Here is a 21,457-nt window from a genome sequence, read left to right on the forward strand (position 1 = left end):
TGGTACCTCGTACACTCCTGGTTTGACTCCGCTTGTTCACTACTCTCCTGCTCTGCGTTTGGTACCTCGTACACTCCTGGTTTGACTCGGCTCGTTCACCACTCTTGTTGCTCACGGTGTTGCCGTGGGCAACTGCCCCATTTCCCTTAGCTTCTGTGTACCCTTGTCTGTTTGTCCGTCGTGCACTTATTCAGCGTAGGGACTGTCGCCCAGTTGTACCCCGTCACCTAGGGCGGGTCGTTGCAAGTAGGCAGGGACTGAGTGGCGGGTAGATTAGGGCTCACTTGTCTGTTTCCCTACCCCCATCATTACATAATCACAAGCCCATATACCTAGTCTACCCTGGTCCCTGACACTACTATGGACCCCCTTGAGACCCTGGCTCAGCAAATGCAGGGTCTCTCCCTATACAGGTCCAGGCCCTGGTTCAGAGGGTCAACCAGCCTGATGCTACCATGGTAGTGCCCCTCACCTCACCTCTTGAACCCCACCTCAAGTTGCCTGACCGGTTCTCAGGGGACCGGAAGACTTTTCTCTCCTTTCGGGAGAGTTGTAGGCTCTATTTTCGCTTAAAGCCCCACTACTCAGGTTCTGAGAGCCAGCGGGTGGGTATAATTATGTCCCGGCTCCAGGAAGGGCCCCAAGAATGGGCCTTCTCCTTGGCTCCTGATGCCCCTGAACTTTCCTCCATTGATCTTTTCTTTTCTGCTCTCGGACTCATTTATGACGAGATTGACAAGACTGCCTTCGCCGAGAGTCAGCTAGTGACCTTACGTCAGAGTAAGAGACCTGTTGAGGAGTATTGTTCTGACTTTAGGAAGTGGTGCGTAGCTTCTCGGTGAAATGACCCTGCCTTAAGGTGCCAGTTTAGGTTGGGTCTGTCGAACGCCCTGAAAGACCTGCTAGTTAGCTATCCCTCTTCTGACTCCCTAGATCAGGTTATGGCTTTAGCGGTACGACTTGACCGACGTCTCAGGGAACGACAACTTGAACGTTTTTGTGTTTTCTCCTCTGACTCCCCCATGATGCCTCCCGAGATTCCGTTGCTTCGTTCTTCCACGGAAGACTCGGAGGTACCTATGTAACTCGGGGCCTCCGTGTCCCCCCAACAACATAGAGAGTTCCGCAGGAAAAATGGTCTCTGCTTCTATTGTGGGGATGACAAGCATCAAGTGAACAACTGTCCTAGGCGTAGGAATAAGCAACCGGAAAACTTCCGCGCCTAAGTGATCATCGGGGAGGTCACTTGGGCGCACAGGTATTTCCCGTAAATATGAAACGTAATAAAATCTTGCTTCCCTTTCAGGTCTCTTTTGGTGGTAGGTCTGCTACCGGCAGTGCCTTCGTGGATTCAGGGTCTTCTGCTAATATCATGTCTGTGGAATTTGCTATGTCTCTAGCTATGTCTTTGATTGATTTGCCTAAACCTGTCCCGGTAGTGGGTATCGACTCCACTCCTCTTGCTAATAGTTATTTTACACAGCATACCCCTGTTTTTGAACTCCTTGTTGGCTCTATGCATTTGGAGCAGTGCTCTGTACTGTTGATGCAGGGATTATCGTCTGATTTGGTTTTAGGCCTTCCCTGGTTGCAGTTGCATAATCCCACGTTTGACTGGAATACTGGGGATCTTACCAAATGGGGTAATGAATGCTTGACGTCATGTTTTTCTGTTAATTCTATTTCTCCCCCTGAGGAGGTGAACACGCTACCTGAGTTTGTTCGGACTTCGCTGATGTTTTCTCTAAGGAGGCCTTCGAAGTGTTACCTCCTCATAGAGAAAACGATTGCGCTATCGATTTGGTACCAGGAGCTAAGCTCCCTAAGGGTAGGATATTTAATCTCTCTTGTGCCGAGCGTGAAGCCATGAGAGAGTATATCCAGGAATGCCTGGTCAAGGGTTACATTTGCCCCTCTACTTCTCCGGTAGGTGCTGGCTTCTTCTTCGTAGGGAAGAAGGATGGTGGTCTTAGGCCATGCATTGACTACCGGAACCTGAATAAGGTCACTGTAAGGAACCAGTATCCCCTTCCTTTGATTCCTGATCTCTTTAATCAGGTTCAGGGGGCCCAATGGTTCTCTAAGTTTGATCTACGGGGATGAGTGGAAGACTGCGTTTAACACGCCCGAAGGTCATTTCGAATACCTCGTCATGCCCTTTGGGTTGTGTAATGCTCCCGCGGTCTTCCAGAATTTCATAAATGAGATTTTAAGAGATTACCTGGGGGTATTTCTGGTAGTGTACCTTGATGACATACTTGTGTTTTCCAAGGACTGGTCCTCTCACATTGAGCACGCCAGGAAGGTGCTCCAGGTCCTTCGGGAAAACAAACTGTTTGCGAAGACCGAAAAATGTGTGTTTGGGGTGCAGGAGATACAATTTTTGGGTCAAATCCTCACTCCTCATGAATTCCGCATGGACCGCGCCAAGGTCCAGGCTGTGGCGGAATGGGTCCAACCTGCCTCCCTGAAGGCGTTACAGTGCTTCCTGGGGTTCGCTAATTATTACAGGAGATTTATCGCTAACTTCTCGGTCATCGCTAAGCCTCTTACGGATCTCACTCGCAAAGGTGCTGATCTCCTCCACTGGCCTCCTGAGGCTGTCCAGGCTTTTGAGATCCTTAAAAAGTGCTTTATCTCATCCCCGGTGCTGGTTCAGCCCAACCAAATGGAGCCATTTATCATGGAGGTTGACGTGTCAGAGGTGGGAGTGGGGGCTGTCTTGTCCCAGGGTACCAGGTCCCTCACCCATCTCCGTCCCTGTGCCTACTTCTCCAGGAAGTTTTCGCCCACTGAGAGTAACTATGATATTGACAACCGCGAACTCTTAGCCATTAAATGGGCATTTGAAGAGTGGCGCCACTTCCTGGAGGGGGCTAGGCACCAGGTAACGGTCCTTACCGACCACAAGAATCTGGTTTTCCTAGAATCTGCCCGGAGGCTAAGCCCGAGACAAGCTCGATGGGCGTTATTTTTTACCAGATTCAACTTTTTGGTTACCTATAGGGCTGGGACTAAAAATATTAAGGCCGATGCACTGTCGCGTAGCTTCATGGCCAGCCCTCCTTCGGAGGAAGATCCTGCTTGTATTTTGCCTCCAGGTATAATCATTTCCTCTATTGATTCTGATTTAGTCTCTGAAATTGCGGCTGATCAAGGTTGAGCTCCCGGGAACCTTCCTGAGAACAAGCTGTTTGTTCCCCTGCAATTCCGGCTAAGGGTACTTAGGGAAAATCATGACTCCGCACTATCTGGTCATCCAGGCATCCTGGGTACCAAGCACCTCATTGCCAGAAACTATTGGTGGCCTGGGTTGCCTAAAGACGTTAAGGCCTACGTCGCCGCTTGTGAAGTTTGTGCTAGGTCCAAGACTCCCAGGTCCCGACCAGTGGGCTTACTACGTGCTTTGCCCATACCCCAGAGACCTTGGACCCATATCTCCATGGATTTTATCACCGATTTGCCTCCATCTCAAGGCAAGTCGGTGGTGTGGGTTGTAGTAGACCGCTTCAGTAAGATGTGCCACTTTGTGCCCCTCAAGAAACTACCCAATGCTAAGACGTTAGCTACCTTGTTTGTCAAACACATCCTGCGTCTCCATGGGGTCCCTGTCAATATTGTTTCTGACAGAGGGGTACAATTTGTTTCATTGTTTTGGAGAGCCTTCTGTAAAAAGTTGGAGATTGATCTGTCCTTCTCCTCTGCTTTCCATCCTGAAACTAATGGCCAAACTGAGACTACTAATCAGTCTGTAGGACAATATTTAAGGTGTTTTATCTCTGACTGTCAATATGATTGGGTCTCATTCATTCCCCTCGCCGAACTTTCCCTTAATAACCGGGTCAGTAACTCGTCAGGGGTCTCCCCCTTTTTCTGTAATTTTGGGTTTAATCCACGGTTCTCCTCCGTTTCACCTGGTAGTTCCAACAATCCCGAGGTAGAGGTCGTTCATCGGGAACTGTGCACAGTCTGGGCCCAGGTTCAGAAGAACCTAGAGGCGTCCCAGAGCATACAAAAAACTCAGGCAGATAGAAGACGTTCTGCTATTCCCTTGTTTATGGTCGGGGATATGGTGTGGCTATTGTCTAAGAACTTGCGCCTTAAAGTCCCGTCCAAGAAGTTTGCTCCCCGGTTTATAGGGCCGTACAAGGTCATTGAAGTCCTCAATCCTGTCTCCTTCCGACTGGAGTTGCCCCCATCTTTTCGAGTACACGACGCGTTTCATGCCTCCCTCCTTAAACGCTGCTCCCCGTCCTTGGCTCCCTCGAGGAAACCTCCTGTCCCCGTTCTCACCCCTGAGGGGGTAGAATTCGAGGTGGCCAAGATTGTGGACAGCAAGATGGTCCAAGGCTCCCTCCAGTACCTGGTCCATTGGAGAGGATACGGGCCTGAGGAGAGGACTTGGGTACCCGCCCGGGATGTTCACGCTGTGGTATTGGTCAGGAGGTTCCACCTTCGTTTCCCCAATAAACCAGGTCCACCTAGAAAGGGTCCGGTGGCCCCTCATAAAAGGGGGGGTTCTGTAAAGGATCTGCCAGGCACAGCTTCTGTGTCAACGCCCATAGGTAATCAGTCTGCACCTGCTTCTATGTCTGTGAGACTGACTCCATCTTCCACCACTCAGGATGGCAGGCTTAGGAGTGGGAGAGCCTATCACAGCCTGGCCAGATGGAGCTAGCTCCCGCCCTCTGTCTATTTATACCTGCCTTTCCTGTTCCTCCTTGCTTGTGATTCTTCTCGTTTGGTTTCCTGGCCCTGCTGCAGCTTCTTGAAATATTTGTCCCTGCTTCATACTGACCCTGGCTTACTGACTACTCTCCTGCTCTGCATTTGGTACCTCGTACACTCCTGGTTTGACTCCGCTTGTTCACTACTCTCCTGCTCTGCGTTTGGTACCTCGTACACTCCTGGTTTGACTCGGCTCGTTCACCACTCTTGTTGCTCACGGTGTTGCCGTGGGTAACTGCCCCATTTCCCTTAGCTTCTGTGTACCCTTGTCTGTTTGTCCGTCGTGCACTTATTGAGCGTAGGGACTGTCGCCCAGTTGTACCCCGTCGCCTAGGGCGGGTCGTTGCAAGTAGGCAGGGACTGAGTGGCGGGTAGATTAGGGCTCACTTGTCTGTTTCCCTACCCCCATCATTACAGGCAGAGACCGTTCCAAAGAAGAGGAGCAGCACAGGAGAAGTCTTGGATACAGGAGTTGGAGGTGGCTACTAACAGGGCCGATTCTAGCTTTTCTGCTGCCTGAGGCGAAAATTGAAATGGCGGCCCCCCAAATTATGATTGACATCTCTCTGGCTGTTCTACATCACTACCAGCCTCCTTAAAATCTTTCAGATGCGACGTTGCCTTGTACTCCCCTGGCATGTGCGGTGCAGCGATGAAGCTGGGCGGAGTACACCTCGCTGCACAGTGCGTATCCAAGTAGTACAAGGCAATGGTGCATTCGAGAAAGTTGTATCAGCCAGCAGGATGTCAATCAGCATGGAAAGGTGTGTTTGGAGGCAGGACTATGTGACTCTTCAGGATAGCAGCACCGCCCCATGACCCCTCAATAAGTAATTAGCATATAGAGTGTGCCGTTTTAAAAGTTGATTTTATAGCTTTTGCTACATCTAATAAAACATACATTTGGAAATATTGTTAGGTCATGTATTACTGCATGGTGGCGGTTCAAGGGGTTAAAACTACCAGACAGGTTCCCATTAAATATACAATGAATTGAAAACAACTCCATCTGCCCTGCAATTTTGTTATAAATATATCCTATATAATTACAGCATCAGAACCAAGCTCTGACATATATACACTACCAGAACCAAGCTCATACATATATACAGTACCAAAACCAAGCTCAGAACATAAATACAACACCAGAACCAAGCTATGTATATAAATACAGCACTAGAACCAAGCTCAGTACATAAATACAACACCAGAACCAAGCTCAGTACATAAATACAGCACCAGAAACAAGCTCAGTACATATATACAGCACCAGAACAAAGCTCAGTACATAAATACAACAACAGAACCAAGCTCAGTACATAAATACAACACCAGAACCAAGCTCAGTACATATATTCAGCACCAGAACAAAGCTCAGTACATAAATACAGCCTCAGAACCAAGCTCAGTACATAAATACAGCACCAGAACAAATTCAGCTCAATAAAATGCAGGCCCTGCCATATTGGTTTGTACGGCATAAAACTACAGCTCCCAGCTCGGACCGAACAATGGTAAGGATATGCTGAGAGAGGCAGTTTCACACAAAAAAATCATATCATAATAAAACCACCCATCATCTCGCTGCAGATCATACAGTGACTACATTACTGATTAGAGGCAGAATAAACATTTACATTAAGTGACTCACCGGTGAGGTCTCAGATTCTAGTTATTTTTGTCTTTTCTTCTCCATCTGGTCCAGACCTCTATGATGACTTCTCCCGGCCATAACCCATTTCTGCAGTTTTCCGCTGAGATGTCTTCAGCTTCTCACTTTTAAAACATTTTTGCAATGAAGATTGAAGATAAAATTCTCAACGCCCCTAAATATAATAGCGCCGCACACTGTACCTCTAATTATAATAGCGCCATACACTGTGTCCCTGATTATAATAGTACCATACACTGTGTTCCACACACACACACACACACACACACATACACACACAAACACACACACACACACACACCATGCCCCCTGTAGATAGTGACCCCCCCATAGAGCCTCTGTAGATAGTGCCCTACATAGAAGCCCCTGTAGATAGCACCCCACATACAGCCCCCTGTAGATAGTGCCCCACACATAACCCACCTCTGTATATAGTGTCCCACATATTGCCCACCCATGTAGAGAGTGCCCTACAAATAGCTCCCCCTCTAGATAGTGCTCCACATATAGCCCACCCCTTTAGATAGTGCCTCACACATAGCTCCACCTGTATATAGTGTCCCACATATAGTACACCCCTGTAGATAGTGCCCCAAATATAGCTCCCCATGTAGATAGTGCTCTTAGATGAGGGCAGGTCTGCATTGCCACCGGACGGCACGGGAACGGGATCATGTGAGTATGTAAAGTAATTTTTTTTTCTAACAAAACTGCGAGTGGCATTATCTACAGGGGGGGTCTACATGTGGGTAATGTTGAGCACTATCTAACTGGGGCTGAATGACGCAAGCAGCGTGATGACGTCATTACGCCGCTAGCGTCGTTGGATGGTGCAGATTGGAAGGGCAGAATGACTTGCCCCGTCAATCAGCGCCTTTCAACAATGGAAGTGGCGCGATGATGTAATTGCAACGTGTCTGGCCATTCAGCGCTAATGCATGTAATTGTATCTGCGTGCTATAGACGCAGGTACAATTATTGCAAGAGGGGGTGGAGGCGGCTGGATTCAGTGGCGCCGCCGCCCCTTCAGAGAGGCAGCAGGCCACCGCCGCCCCCTCAGAGAGGCAGCAGGCCACCGCCTGAGGCGAGAAGCTTATCTCGCCTTATGGACGGTGCAGTCCTGGTTACTAAGCATGAAAACATAGGTCGGTCTTTAGCAGAGTGAAGGGTACGGCTAGGCAAATAAGGAGAGATCTGAGAAGACCGGTGCAACGTTACTAAATTAAACTAAATTCTTGAGGAGATTGGTAACCAGCTAATCATTATTGGTATTTTATTTTGACTCACTAATGTGTCCTAGCTTTTGAAGAGGGTGGGAGATAACATCTTGTAGAAAAGCAGATCTTTGGAATGTCAAGAGCAAGTAGAAAAGTTGGGTTGAGTCTTTGAAAATTCCAGTGACTTGATCATTATGCTGCTCAGAATAGGGCTGAATATGACATGGTCAATGTAATGATATAAGTTACATGCTGGGAACTAAGGGATGAAACAAAAAGTCTTCCTCCGCAGCACAGAATATTGATCTGAGACTCCATTTTAATTGGTGTGGGAACTAAGGTTATGACTTAGTGGTGCACCTGCCATCATCCATGCCACTGCTCTAGGGGCCCTAGGATATGTTACTGGAGGGGAGGAGGAGGCTATGAAGGGATATGAATAATTGGCATAAGGTGAGAAGGGTAAAACAGAAAGGAGAGAAATACTAGTGGCAGAGCTGATTGAGCACAAACCCAGGGAAAGGCTTATTTTTGGTTTTGACGTGAATTCCAACTTTCAGAGTATGCTCCCATAATAAATAATTGGAATACTAACCTACGTATCTTACATCAGAAGAACAAACGAATAAATATAATCATAGTATTCTATTTATCAAATAAAATAAACATCATTTTCAGCTTTACGTAATTGCATACTTAACTGTTTTTTTACAACAAATGTCTACTGAAGTTATGGAGAAAGTGTTAAGAATTTAGAAATGGGACATTGCTGACAGGCAGATACAGTAATAACCAAAGCCCGGAAATGGATAATGATGCTGGATTTCTAAAATGTACTACATTGTGTTTGGTTTGTGTTTGCTTAGTTTAGTTAAACAAAGTTTTTAACAAAATTATTCATAAATAAATAATAAAGTAATAATGTATGGAACATGAGATATATAGTGTGAAAATAATGTATGATTCTAGTGAATTGTAGTGCATACAAAATAAATATGGAAAGCTGATGACAACCACTGAAATCAGTGTTACCTTAGACTTTAAAAGGGGTTTTCGCATTAGGAGGGGCATAAAGATATCAAATAGATGGGACTCCTGCCTTCAGACCCTCCTTCTTTAGACTGAGGGAAGAGCCAATGGAAAGAGCGGCTCCTGCTATGGAGGACTTGGCACAACCATGTTTTAGCAGCCGGACCTGCTGATCACCTGGGAGAAAGGAGATAAGCTCGGGTTGTCTTTTGTAGAGTAGTTTTCCTCATGGGACAAACATTTAAGCTTTAAACTCGTTCAAGGTAAAGAGGTTACAGAGTAGAATTTGTGATTCAATTGTGTGCTCCTTAAAATTACTAATAACAAGAGATCATCAAATCGATTCTATATGAATCAAATTTGGTCCCAATTTTCCTAAATTTTTCATTTGTTCAATTTCAAAACTTGTGGGGGTTTGTGGCGCACAAGTCGAGGCAAAATGGAGGCCATTGGTGAGCACTGGCCACCTTTTTCAGATTAGAAAAATTATTACATGACCTCAGGACAGATTCCCCATAATGCTTTGTAGGTAGCCTTAACAAAATGCACTGTAGTTATCCCTCCCTTTGCCTATACATTGCTGTCGCTTTGACACTACATGCTGGCTTCGCATTAAAGAGCTTCAAATGGATTGGGTACAGTTCTAGAAGACCTCAAAGTGTCAGGCACGCGTTTTCAGGGCAATCGAGGCACTTGCCATTGGACCCAATCAAATTAGATTGGTGATTCAAACGAATCTGACCCGAAGAAAATTTTGGGAAATTCACTTTTCTCTACTAATAACATATAATGATATAAAATTAAAGGGTTATATCCCATCTGGACAACACCATCTCCAAATGAAAAAGCTGATTGACGCAGGTCTGGCAGTGGGTAGACATTTCTTTTGCATGGTTGATCGGCTGTTACATGGTGTCTTTTTCATGAAGCCCTCCTGAGCGGAAGTTGCTCTTCGCTCTGGCTAAGACTAGGTACCAAGCTGGAGACTCTCCTCTATGTTGTACATATGCCCTAATAGACCAATCCTTTTAAACTATGCCATATACCTGACATTTTCTGGTTTCTTTTCTAATTTTTTATAATGCTGAAGGTATAAAAATCATTTCAAGTTGTAATGTTTGCAAATATTACTGGCATAAAAGTCATGTAACATCATAATTATTATTGTCATGATTATTACTACAATGACTTTAAAGAAATATGGTTTTACTGTCTTTGTCACCTATGTACAGCATAGACACTATTATTCTTTACTGTTCTTTACCTGTTAGGTAAGTGGTAAAGAGAAGTGGCGCAGAAGTGCACCAAAAGGGGTTTCATTTTATTTATTTTTAAAAACCCCTTCCAGACCCCGTATGCACACTGAAAACGCAAAGTGTTTGCTGTGTACTTTCGGTGTATGTGCTGGCAAAAGCTCCCAGCATATATGCCAAACATGTCCATAGACTCTTTTGGACACAATGTTTGACAAGAGGGTGTCCTTTTGGCACATGTGGGCCATTTGGGTCAGCACACATTTTTAGAACTGTATAGAAAAGTGTAGTCTGCTATGAATTTCAATTTTGACGCATCCGGCAAAAAATTCATACAATGTGAGTCATTGGGTGACATATGCAATTGTATGCCATACTGTTGCATACATCTAGGCCATACGTTCAGTGTATACATTGCAAGTTCACTGCAAACACAGTGTGAATAGGGCCCAAAGCATGTTATTGGAAAGTGCATCCAGCATAAAGAGTTCACTGTGCATGAAACAGATGTATTAAAAGTAATAGTGGCAGGAAATGTCGCATTGTAATCAGATCATTATATTTTAATTCCAGGTTCGTATTTTCACATACTTGATTGGAAGAGAAGTTGCTTTTGCAGACAACCTGAAGTGGATGGCCTGCGCCAATAAGGGTGAGTGTGAACCTGTTTAGTCCAGAGACGCTCCAAAATGGCTAGAAGTGCCCAAATGCCACCCCTTCTGCGGTCCAGAATGACATTCGTAGTGACAAGAAATAGAAGCCATTACAACAGCTATGGAAGAGAGGGTTATCATCTATTTTACCTAGACTCCTGAACGGGCCTCTCTGCCAAGCAATGTAAAGACGAATAGCAAAGTAAGGTTCGCTGCATAACCAGGCAGATTTATCCTTCCGGGAGCCTGGATATAATAGGTGCCAACCTTTGAAGAAGCTGTAAAGGTTGCCATTTCCTGTTTTCATTTTGGAAAACTTAGTCAAGTGCTCCACGTTGACTTTTGATTGCATAAATTTGCAGGTTACCGCAACTGTTGCACGACCTAGTGTTTTGAAGGGGGGGGGTGACGAGACAATCGTTGCAAGTCGCACATGACCTTTTCCCTGTTCATCTACTCTTTACAAGTTACAGGTAGACTTAAAAATGAATTTCTCATGCTTTCAATTTTAATAAATCCAACTCAGAGCTTCATGTCCTTAGTGCTATTCCATATACCTGCAGTGCAGTAATTCTCCGAGCCTCGCATCAATCATCTTCATGTCGTACCCTTCATCCTTTTGTCTATAGTGAACTGAGGCATGTACTGTATCTCAGGGGATAGCAAGAAATTAACGCAGATCTAATCTCTAACTCGGCCCAGCAGTTCAGGCTTTCATTATGAGTGGGTTGGCCGAACACACCGTAGTTAAAAAGGTCACTGGTCCTAAAATCAATTTTATTCGAGGATCATTTCTTTCTTGAGTGCACCGCACAATGCACAAAGGTTTGCAGAATTTCCACCTCAGTGATATGTGGACAGCTCTGTCCTTGTGCCGGGCATAGATCATTGGGGAGCTTGTGTCCTTCGTGCATATATTCCTAATGCTCAAGCTCCTAATGTAAAAATTGTAAGCCTTTCTTCTCACGTCCTCCATTACATTTGATGCAGAAGTAGGACATATCTTGTGGGAGAGGGTGTTTAATGACGCATGGTGACAGCCCATTTTAAATACATTAGAACAATCAAGCTCCAGAAATCCCAGCAGAGAGGCTTGTGAAATTGACATTACATTTTCCTGATGTACTGTAAGCAAGTATATTTTTGAAAGCTAAATGACAGGATTAGACGATTTTGATTATATTAATTGAATACAAAGCATATGACAATCACAGTATAATCAGTTGTATATTTGCAATTATCACTTTGAACTTTATTCTTTATCTTCATTGCACAGTCTTAACAAGAGATACATACGACAGCTTTTATGTTGGATGTAAGCTGGTTGCCTGCCTTAGGCAACCCATTCTTATATGCCCTATAAAGCCATTTGTATAGAAGGTCCCCTAGAAAATGAGAAAGAGCAAGGTTCCAGGGGTCTATCTATAAGGAGTGCAGAGGTAGGGGTCACATTCGGGCCCTGGTCCCTTAAGGGGGTTGTCCCACAAAACCCATGTATCCCCTATGCGCAAGATAAGGTATACATGTGTGATCGCTGGGGGTCCGACTGCTAGGACCCTCAGCGATAAGGAGGACGTGGGACCACAAGTTCCCCAAAGTGCTCCATGTGACTTGAGCGCTGGTGCGCATGCCTGACCAGCGCTCCATTGATTTCTATGGGACATCCACGACCGCTGTCTCCGGCAGGTTCATAGAAATTAATAAAAAGACCTCTACAAACTAAAAAAATTATAAACTTGAGCACAAAATGGTTGAGTAAAAAAATAAAATATATACATTTTATTACAGATAGATACAACAGGATAAAAAGATGAGTCACACAATGAAAAGCCGTCAATGTATGCAAAACCAAGAGAAGCATGTATATCGGGCATGCTCATACATCAATATCAAGATAAAAGCACGTGTGTTAATTGGAGTCCAGGAGGGACAACCAGACTGCATAATCAAGTGTAGCAAGATAGTTAATATTGGTGGCAATAATGATCAAGTATAAAGTGCTAAGAAATTTCAGGTAGCACAGCCTATAGCCTCATAATAACAGGCTGTGTGTGCACAATATAGAGCTAAGACCTGTGGAGCCCATCAACTGAGGGGCAAAGTAACATCAGATCAAAAGAATATGTCACAAATACCTATTAAAGATAAAGTACATACGCAAGGTCATGGTCTTGCACAGAGAGGACGCCAACACCCGACGCGCGTTTCGGAAAATGCCTTAGTCTGGGAGTGGCATCATCCTGGTGGGACCCCTCCTATATACCACCTAATCCATGTGTTCCCGGTCGAGAATCACCGGTCCACGGCAGAAGGAGAAAAATGGCGTCAGGCAGGGGGTACAAAGATGGCTGCCGCCCCACTTCTGGAACCGCATCATCAGGGAGGATGTGAGGCAGCGATATCTGACAGCTCCTCCCACATACAACCCTGAACATAGACAGTGGACGAAAGGTGCGTAGGCCACTCCCCTCCCTGTCAGCGCACCCCCCCCCCACTTCCGTGATCCGGCGAGTTGGACCAGGAACAACAGAAATCACATACAAAGAAATGTCAGGACATAGAATGAAATTACATAGGAAAATGTGATAAATAACCAGGGACAAAAGACTTAAGGGAGCCATACATAATGCACTGCCTTGCAGTATGGAAGACATTTATATATGTGGGTATATGATGAATCTATCAAGTAGCAAATGAAAGTGTATAAAACTATGGAAAACGGGAGGTAGTGAAAGATGTATATATGTGGGGACCTATATCAAATGTGAAAGGAAAAAATACATACAAGAGGACTGTCCATTATAAAAATAAGTAAATAAATAGGGGACCGATATGTGAATGCAAATAAAAATAAAAATGAAATAAATAATAAAAAATTCCTGTCATACACAATATTATGCAATATGGCATAAATAAGGAAAAAATCTGTGATGATGTAGTAATCCATGTGTGCAGATATGCACACATGAGGAACCACATCAAAAAAGGGAGCGCTGACAGTGGGGTGGCCTACGCACCTTTCGTCCGGTGTCTACGTTTGGTGTTGTTTGTGGGAGGCGCTGTCAGACATCGCTGTCTCACATCCTCCCCGATGACGCCGTTCCGGAAGTGGGGCGGCGGCCATCTTTGTACCCCCTGCCTCATGCCATTTTTCTCCTTCCGCTGTGGACCGGTGATTCTCGACCGGGAACACATGGATTAGGTAGTATATAGGAGGGGGTCCCACCAGGATGATGCCACTTGAAGACGAAGGCATTTAACGAAACGCGCGTCGGGTGTTGGCATCCTCTCTGTGCAAGACCATGACCTTGCGTATGTACTTTACCTTTAATAGGTATTTGTGACATATTCTTTTGATCTGATGTTACTTTGCCCCTCAGTTGATGGGCTCCACAGGTCTTATCTCTATATTGTGCACACACAGCCTGTTATTATGAGGCTATAGGCTGTGCTACCTGCAAATTTTTAGCACTCTATACTTGATCATTATTGCCACCAATATTAACTATCTTGCTACACTTGTTTATGCAGTCTGGTTATCCCTCCTGGACTCCAATTTTACACATGTGCTTTTATCTTGATATTCATGTATGAGCATGCCCGATATACATGCTTCTCTTGGTTTTGCATAGATTGACGCCTTCTCATTGTGTTACTCATCTTTTTATCCTGTTGTGTCTATCTGTAATAAAGTTTATATATTTTTTTACTCAACCATTTTGTGCTCAAGTTGATAATTTTTTAGTTTGTAGGTCTATCCAAGTTGCTCTTTGATCAACGCACCAAGTCATACTTGGTCATTAGTGTGGATTTCTCTTAGTGATATAGATGACTGATTGATAAACTTTCTTAGTTTCTGATGTTACATACTGTATCACCATTTTTTGAGTAAATCCCTCTCAGCCCCCTCGGGTATAGTCGGTTGTCCATAGAAATTAATGGAGTGCTAGTCAGGCATGCGCACAAGTGCTCCATTCTCTTGGAGCACTTTGGGGGACTTTTGGTCCCCCGTTAGCCTAAACGCTGGGAGTCCCTGCGGTCAGACCCCCCGCGATCACACATGTATGCTCTATCCTGTGGAAAGGGGATACATGTGTTTTGTGGAACATTCCTTTTAAGGAAGCCCAAAGGCCCCTCTGAGCAGACACTAGTTTTAGAAAATACATATTGTAGGTGGTGGGCCGTTCCACAAATTTTTCTTTGGGGCCCAGGAGCTTCAAGTTTTTCTTCTGAGTTGTTCCTCCAATTATGGTAAATGATTACATCGGCTTCCAGCAGTAGGACCTCCCATGAGGTCCTTCCACAATTAGGAATGTGGTTTGGAATATAAATATAGAATTTCATAATATAGAAAACCTTCAAAATATAGGGAACTGGAAAATATGATTTTAGCAAGGTGACCATTATTATCTGAGATATCTTTTAATGACTAAGGTTGACTTAAAGTGAATGTCCACCCATTTTGTTTTTTTACCTTAAACAGGTTCAAATTCTGCACGGATTAATTTTTTAATATATCTTTATAGTGGAGGGAGCTTTGTTTTTTTATTCCGAGCTGCAATACCCCTGCATAGACATAAATCTAAAACATAACATTCTCTTTGCCTACTGCCACCGTTAGAGGGAGCATAGGAGCTTACTGCATACTGGTCATATACTTTCCTCAATAATAAAACAGTAGCTCCTTAGCACCCCTAGTGGTGACTGCCAGCAGCCAAAGTGGTAGGTTTTAAATCTATTTTATGCAAGAGATTTAAAGCTCAGTATCAGAGAAGGCTCGACCCACAGAAAATAACCTAATCACTCACATTATGAATGTGGCCAAAGTATTAATAACTTTAAAGAGATCAAGAGACCCACCTACTATTTCAACGTGGATGACTAGAATAGACTTATATACATTGGAAGAACTTGCTAGTTGGGAATTGGGGTCCTATACACAGTTTACCAGTATATATAAACCTTAGATTGAGTTTAAGCCAACTAGACCTCTTTATAGAGGTCCCCCTCCTCTCCCATTTTCTGATACCACATTTCCAATAATATTTCCCAATTCAGATTTATTCACCTAGAAATTCCTAGAGGGTATACAACAATGGATGATAGAAGGACACAAAAAAAAAAAAGTAGTCTCAATTTCCTCATTGACATGCCTGTTTGGTTATGCCAAACTTACATGTTATTGTTATAGAGCTGGGGTAAAAAACAAACAAAAACTGCTGCCCCCAGCATTGGTTATTTCCAAGGGAAATAAACTAATAGATAGAACAGAAACAATATTACATATAACAATCCATATATCCTCCACATCAGTCTTTGGAGAAACATCTGGCAACCACCATAGACATGAGGTTTTCAGATAATTGGATCCTTCAACAAAAGTCTAAAGTCAATGGGCAACTTAAGCCCCCGGTTCAGTTTTGGTTGGAAAATATTTAGCAAAATGATAAGAACCATCCAAAATACCATAAAGGGTCTGTTCCAGATTAGGCCATATTGGCGCCATAGAAAAATATGCTTATAGCTAAATTGTTATCTAATGAAATTGGCTGTAGTGTGTATGTGCGCCTGAGATAGGAAAAACAGACTATGAGCCCAATGAAGGACAGGAATTGATGTAAATGGTGCCAAACTCTGTACAGCACTGCGGAATATGTTGGTTCTTTAACCTGTTAACGCCGAGGGACGGATATATCCGTCCTCTGCAGCTGCTAGTTCGCGCAGGAGGACGGATATATCCGTCCTGTGATGGCGCGGGTACTGCCACTGTACACACGCGATCAGCGGCAGGAGCACCGCTGTTATACACAGCCTGGCTCCTGCTGCAACTGCCGGAATTGAAGCGCGCTCTGATTCCGTCAGTTTAACCCATTAAATGCCGCTGTCAATAGCGACAGCGACATCTAATGTGTTTGACAGAGGGAGGGAGCTCCCTCTGTCACCCCATCGGCGCCTCCGCAAAGAAATCGCGGGTCGACCTCGGGTTTCCATGGCAGCCGGGGGCCTAACAAAGACCCCCAGGTCTGTATTCAGCAAATGCCGGAGGCATGGCCTAATAGATTGCCTGTCAGTTTTACACTGACAGGCAATAATGCTTTGGCATACGAAATATACCAAAGCATTATATATGCGATCAGCAGATCGCATAGTGAAGTCCCCTGGTGGGACAAAAAAAAAAAATGAAAAGCAGTTAAATAACGTTTTTGAAAAAAAAATTATTTACAGTCAAAATCAAATAAAACTGGTTTTATTTAGTAAAAGTGCCAAAACAAATAACACATACACATATATGGTATCCCCGCGATCGTAACAACTTGAACAATAAAATGAACACATTAACCCCTTAGTGACCACCAATACGCGTTTTCACGTTGTTCACTAAGGGGCCTTAGGCTAGGCTGACGCCTTTTCACGTGAGCCTAGTCTAAGTTCTGCACGGGTGTCCCGTGCAGGCTGGAGCCAGGGCTCTGCTGTCTGGTGACAGCTGGGCTCCTGCTCCAACACCCGCGATCGAAGTTTACTTCGATCGCGGCCGTTTAACCTGTTAAATGCCGCCGTTTAACCTGTTAAAAGCCCCCAGGTCTGCCCTGGACATATGCCTGTTAGGACGCGCCGGAGATTTACACTGATTTACACTGACAGGCAATAATGCTCTGGTATACGAAGTATACGAAAGCATTATAGCAGCGATCTGAAGATCGCACAGTAAAGTCCCCTAGTGGGACTAATTAAATAAGTCATAAATGTGAAATAAAGATTAATAGTAAAAATTACAGTAAAAAAATAAATAAAACCATTTTTTTCCATAAAAAGTGGTTTTATTTAGTAAAAGTATAAAAAAAAAAAAAAAACTACACATATATGGTACCGCCACGACCGTAATAACTCAGTTAATAAAGTTAATATGTAATTTAAACCGCAAGGTGAACACCGTAAAAAAAAAACGCAAAAAACAATGGCGAAATTGCAATTTTTTTCCACTGCCCCCAAAAAAGTCATAATAAAAATGAATCAATAAGTTCAATACACCCCAAAATAGTACCAATCAAAACTACGTCTCGTCCCGCAGAAAACAAGCCCAAAAAATCACTACATTGATGGAAAAATAAAAATGTTACGGCTCATGGAAAGCGACGATGCAAAAACAAATAATTTTAGTTTAAAAGTGTTTTTATTGTGCAAAAGTCATAAAACATAAAAAACTTCTACATATGTGGTATCGCCGTAATCGTACCGACCCATAGAATAAAGGTAACATGTTATTTACGCCGCAAAGTGAACGGCGTCAATTTAAAAACGCATAGAACAATGGCGGAATTTCAGTTTTTTTTTATAATCCCCCCCAAAAAAGTTAATAAAAGTTAATAAAAAAAATTATATGTACCCTAAAATGGTGCTATTAAAAAGTACAACTAATCCCGCAAAAAAACAAGTCCTTATACAGCTATGTAGACGAAAAAATAAAAAAGTTATAGCTCTTTGAATGCGACTATAGAAAAACGAATAAAATAGCTTGGTCATTAGTGCCTAAAATGGGCTGGTCACTAAGGGGGTTAATGAACCGCCGGATGAATGGCGTCGGAAAAAAACGCAAAAAGCAACGGAAAAATTCTCTCTTTTCTTCCATTCCCCCCATAAAAAATTAAATAAAAGTTCATCCATAAGTCCTATGTACCCCAAAATAGTACTAATGAAAACTACACATTGGCCGGAAAAAATCAAGCCCACATACGGCCACATTGACGGAAAAATAAAAAAATTACGTCTCTTGGAATTCGGCAATGCAAAAACAAGTAATTTTTTCTAAAAGGCTTTTTATTGTGCAAACGTAGGAAAACATATAAAACCTTTACATATTTCATATCCCCGTAATCGTGGCGACCCATAGAATAAAGGTAACATGTTATTTACGCTGCATAGTAAACGGCGTAAATTTATAACGTGAAAATCAATGCTGGAATAGCTGCTTATTTTAATTCTCTCCTAAAATAAAGTTAATAAAAGTTACAAAAATAGTGTGTAGGAAAGGCAGATCCAGCACTCAAATGATAAAAAATTCAATTTTATTAGGTCATGTTAAAAGGGATAAAACAACAATCCCGGGACCACGCTTACGCGTTTCAGACCGCTAGGGTCCTTAATCATAGCTTGCTCTAAGCAGATAAAATTCACAAATATATAGTCAAGAAAATCTACCATGTGATTAGTTTGGGCTGGGTTTGAACATTTTAACCCTGTCCAGTCAGTACCAAAACTTATGTCGTAGTTTTCTCTTGGTGTTTGAAATCACAGAATTATACTATGGGAGTAGTGTAAATTCTCACAAATAGCGCATGAATAAATGACTGTCACAAAAGAAGGAAAAAATACATACATTAAGCGAGTGTATATACATCTCTTAGTTACATTTCCTTGACAAAAGCCTGGTATATTAGTGGACTAATTAATTAGGTATCAGGTGTGCATTGACGTCAAACATGATTGTAGGGTGTTTTACTTGTAAGCGGTTACAAAAATGTAGATATATGTTCGTAAATGACAAACTATTGCCATAATGTTTTGCTGTTAAAAATAAAAAAACATCAAACATCAAGAACAATTAACAATCATTATTAGTATGGAGTTAACTTAATAAAAAATGTTATTCTGAAATGAATAAACCTCCTAGTTTTTCAAAAGCAAAGAAACAAAATTAACGCACCTCCATTATGTCTCGATCATTATTTACAGTAATAGGTGCATGATATCTGCTGAGTAAATGAGTATAATACAAATAGAAGAAATGTTAGTATGAAAATGGAATAACTACCGCAGACAGTGGAATTAACCAAGGTGTCGTATATGTGTGTATATGTCCTATTTGTGCGAACTCCATGGTGCTGAATGAACAGCTCCAATTATTCTATTTAAATGTATTTATAAAAGTACTGTTTTTGAAATGAAAGATAAGAGATGGATTTTATTTTAATGAATATGTATAGACATCCTCTTATATGATTTGCTTAAAATGTGATGTAATTAAGAAATGTGGAAATGGCTTTTCTAAATAATAAACAATCATTTTAACTGTGTCGAGGGTGCATTATTACGGTTACAACAGAAGTATGTCATGCAACAGTAACAATTTACAGATATTAGTGATCAATATAATGCAATTTACAGCCATTAGTGATCAATATAATATAAATTAGTGTACCAAGGAACAGAGATTTTTCTCATATTTCGATCAATGGAAATGCATATATAACAATTATTTAGTATTGTTGAACAGAACACTAATCAGATGTATTCTAAATGCTGAGACATGTTTATGATCTGAAATTAAATTGATTTAAACATATTAATTTATTATTTTTAGAGCAATTAGTTCGAGTATTATACATGTCTTTGAATTGCCTGTCACTGCTGTCTCCGTGGTGCTGAAAGGACAGCTCCCCTGTGAGCTTATTAACAGAGGTGCTGACAATAGACGAAAAAACAGCGTGTAATCTAAAAAAGTTTATAGATATTTTTCAACATAATATAGTTTAACTAGAATAAAGTATTGAGTCCATGATGTTAAAAGGAGAGTTTCACTTAATAATTCTTTTGAAACTAAAAAAAAGGGAAAACTGAAACAGTTTGTTATAAATGCATTTTTTGTACGTTGGTTTTTCCTAGTATATTTTAGTTCGACTTGGATATAATATTGATCTAGATAATAAGTTGATAAAGACACTGTTTATAATTTAATTATTAATTTGGAACTTTGGTGAATTTAAAGATATATTTTAAGAAAGATATGTTCCGAGTTATTTTAGTAGATATACATTAAATCATTCCTATAATTCATGCCCTCGGGAAAACGAGTGTCTAGTTTCAAAATCCATAGCGCTTCTCTATTGAGCAAAAGTTTTCTCCAATTTCCCCCTCTTTTTGGACAGTGTACTCTTTCCAAGCCACAAACTTTAAATGCACTAATATTTCCTTGATGTGTCTCTCGGAAATGTTTTGCCGCTCCTGAAATATTGGTTTTATTCAAGTTCTTGATGTCTGCTATATGTTCAGCTATTCTCCTTTTTAAAGGTCTTATAGTGCATCCTACATATTGCGTATTGCAAGTGTTACAAGATATGACATATACCACATATGTAGTGTTACAATTAATGAAAGATTTTATAGGAAAAGAGATTTTAGTTGAAAAGGATGTTAAATTGTTAGAAATCATCATGTATTGACAAATGGTACATCTGGTGCCTCCACATTTACAGGAACCTGTGTATTTTAGCCATGTGTTTGTTTTATCAGAGGTTTTTGGAAAAATGCTAGGTGAAATTTTATTACCTATTGTGGTTGAATTTCTGGCCACAAAGTTACAACCTGTTTTTAGAATTTTCCTGAGATCCTGATCTTTGTCCAAAATAGGTAAATATCGTTTCATAATAGATATTATTTTATTATACTCATTACTGTAAGGAGTGGAGAAAGTTAAAGATTTAGTTTGGTAATTGCGTTTTTTAGGGTTTTTCATTGTGGGACACAATAGTTCGGATCTAGATTTGGCTGTTACTTTATTTTTTGCTTTTTGTAATATTTGTTTGGAATAGCCACGTGTCATGAGTCTATTGTCAATGACATTGCATTCAGCAAGAAAATCAGAACTATGGGTGCAAATTCGTTTTGCACGTGTATATTCTCCTATTGGAAGATTGTTAATGACATGTTTTGGGTGTGCACTCGACGCATGTAAGATTGAATTGCCAGAAGTAGGTTTACGGTATAAACTACTAACAATGTTGTCAACTACAAAAACACACCAACTATTCAGATGATCTTAAAGAGTATATTCTTAGTGTCACTTTCCATCTATTAAAACATAATTATTTTTTGTTTGATAGTTCCTTTTATTTGCAAAGTTTGGGATGC

General features: G+C 42.0%; 1 protein-coding gene across 2 annotated transcripts in view; it reads left to right on the plus strand.

Moving 5' to 3' along the window:
* Positions 1-21,457, plus strand: part of CACNA2D3 (calcium voltage-gated channel auxiliary subunit alpha2delta 3) — a 753,617-nt gene that overhangs the window by 431,588 nt on the left and 300,572 nt on the right. For both annotated transcript variants that reach the window (XM_075833901.1, XM_075833902.1), the window contains exon 12: positions 10,473-10,551. In XM_075833901.1, coding sequence (XP_075690016.1) covers positions 10,473-10,551 — 79 coding nt within the window. The remainder of the gene's footprint in view (positions 1-10,472; positions 10,552-21,457) is intronic.

The sequence above is a fragment of the Rhinoderma darwinii genome, chromosome 7 (genome assembly GCF_050947455.1).
Source record: "Rhinoderma darwinii isolate aRhiDar2 chromosome 7, aRhiDar2.hap1, whole genome shotgun sequence".
NCBI lineage: Eukaryota > Metazoa > Chordata > Amphibia > Anura > Rhinodermatidae > Rhinoderma > Rhinoderma darwinii.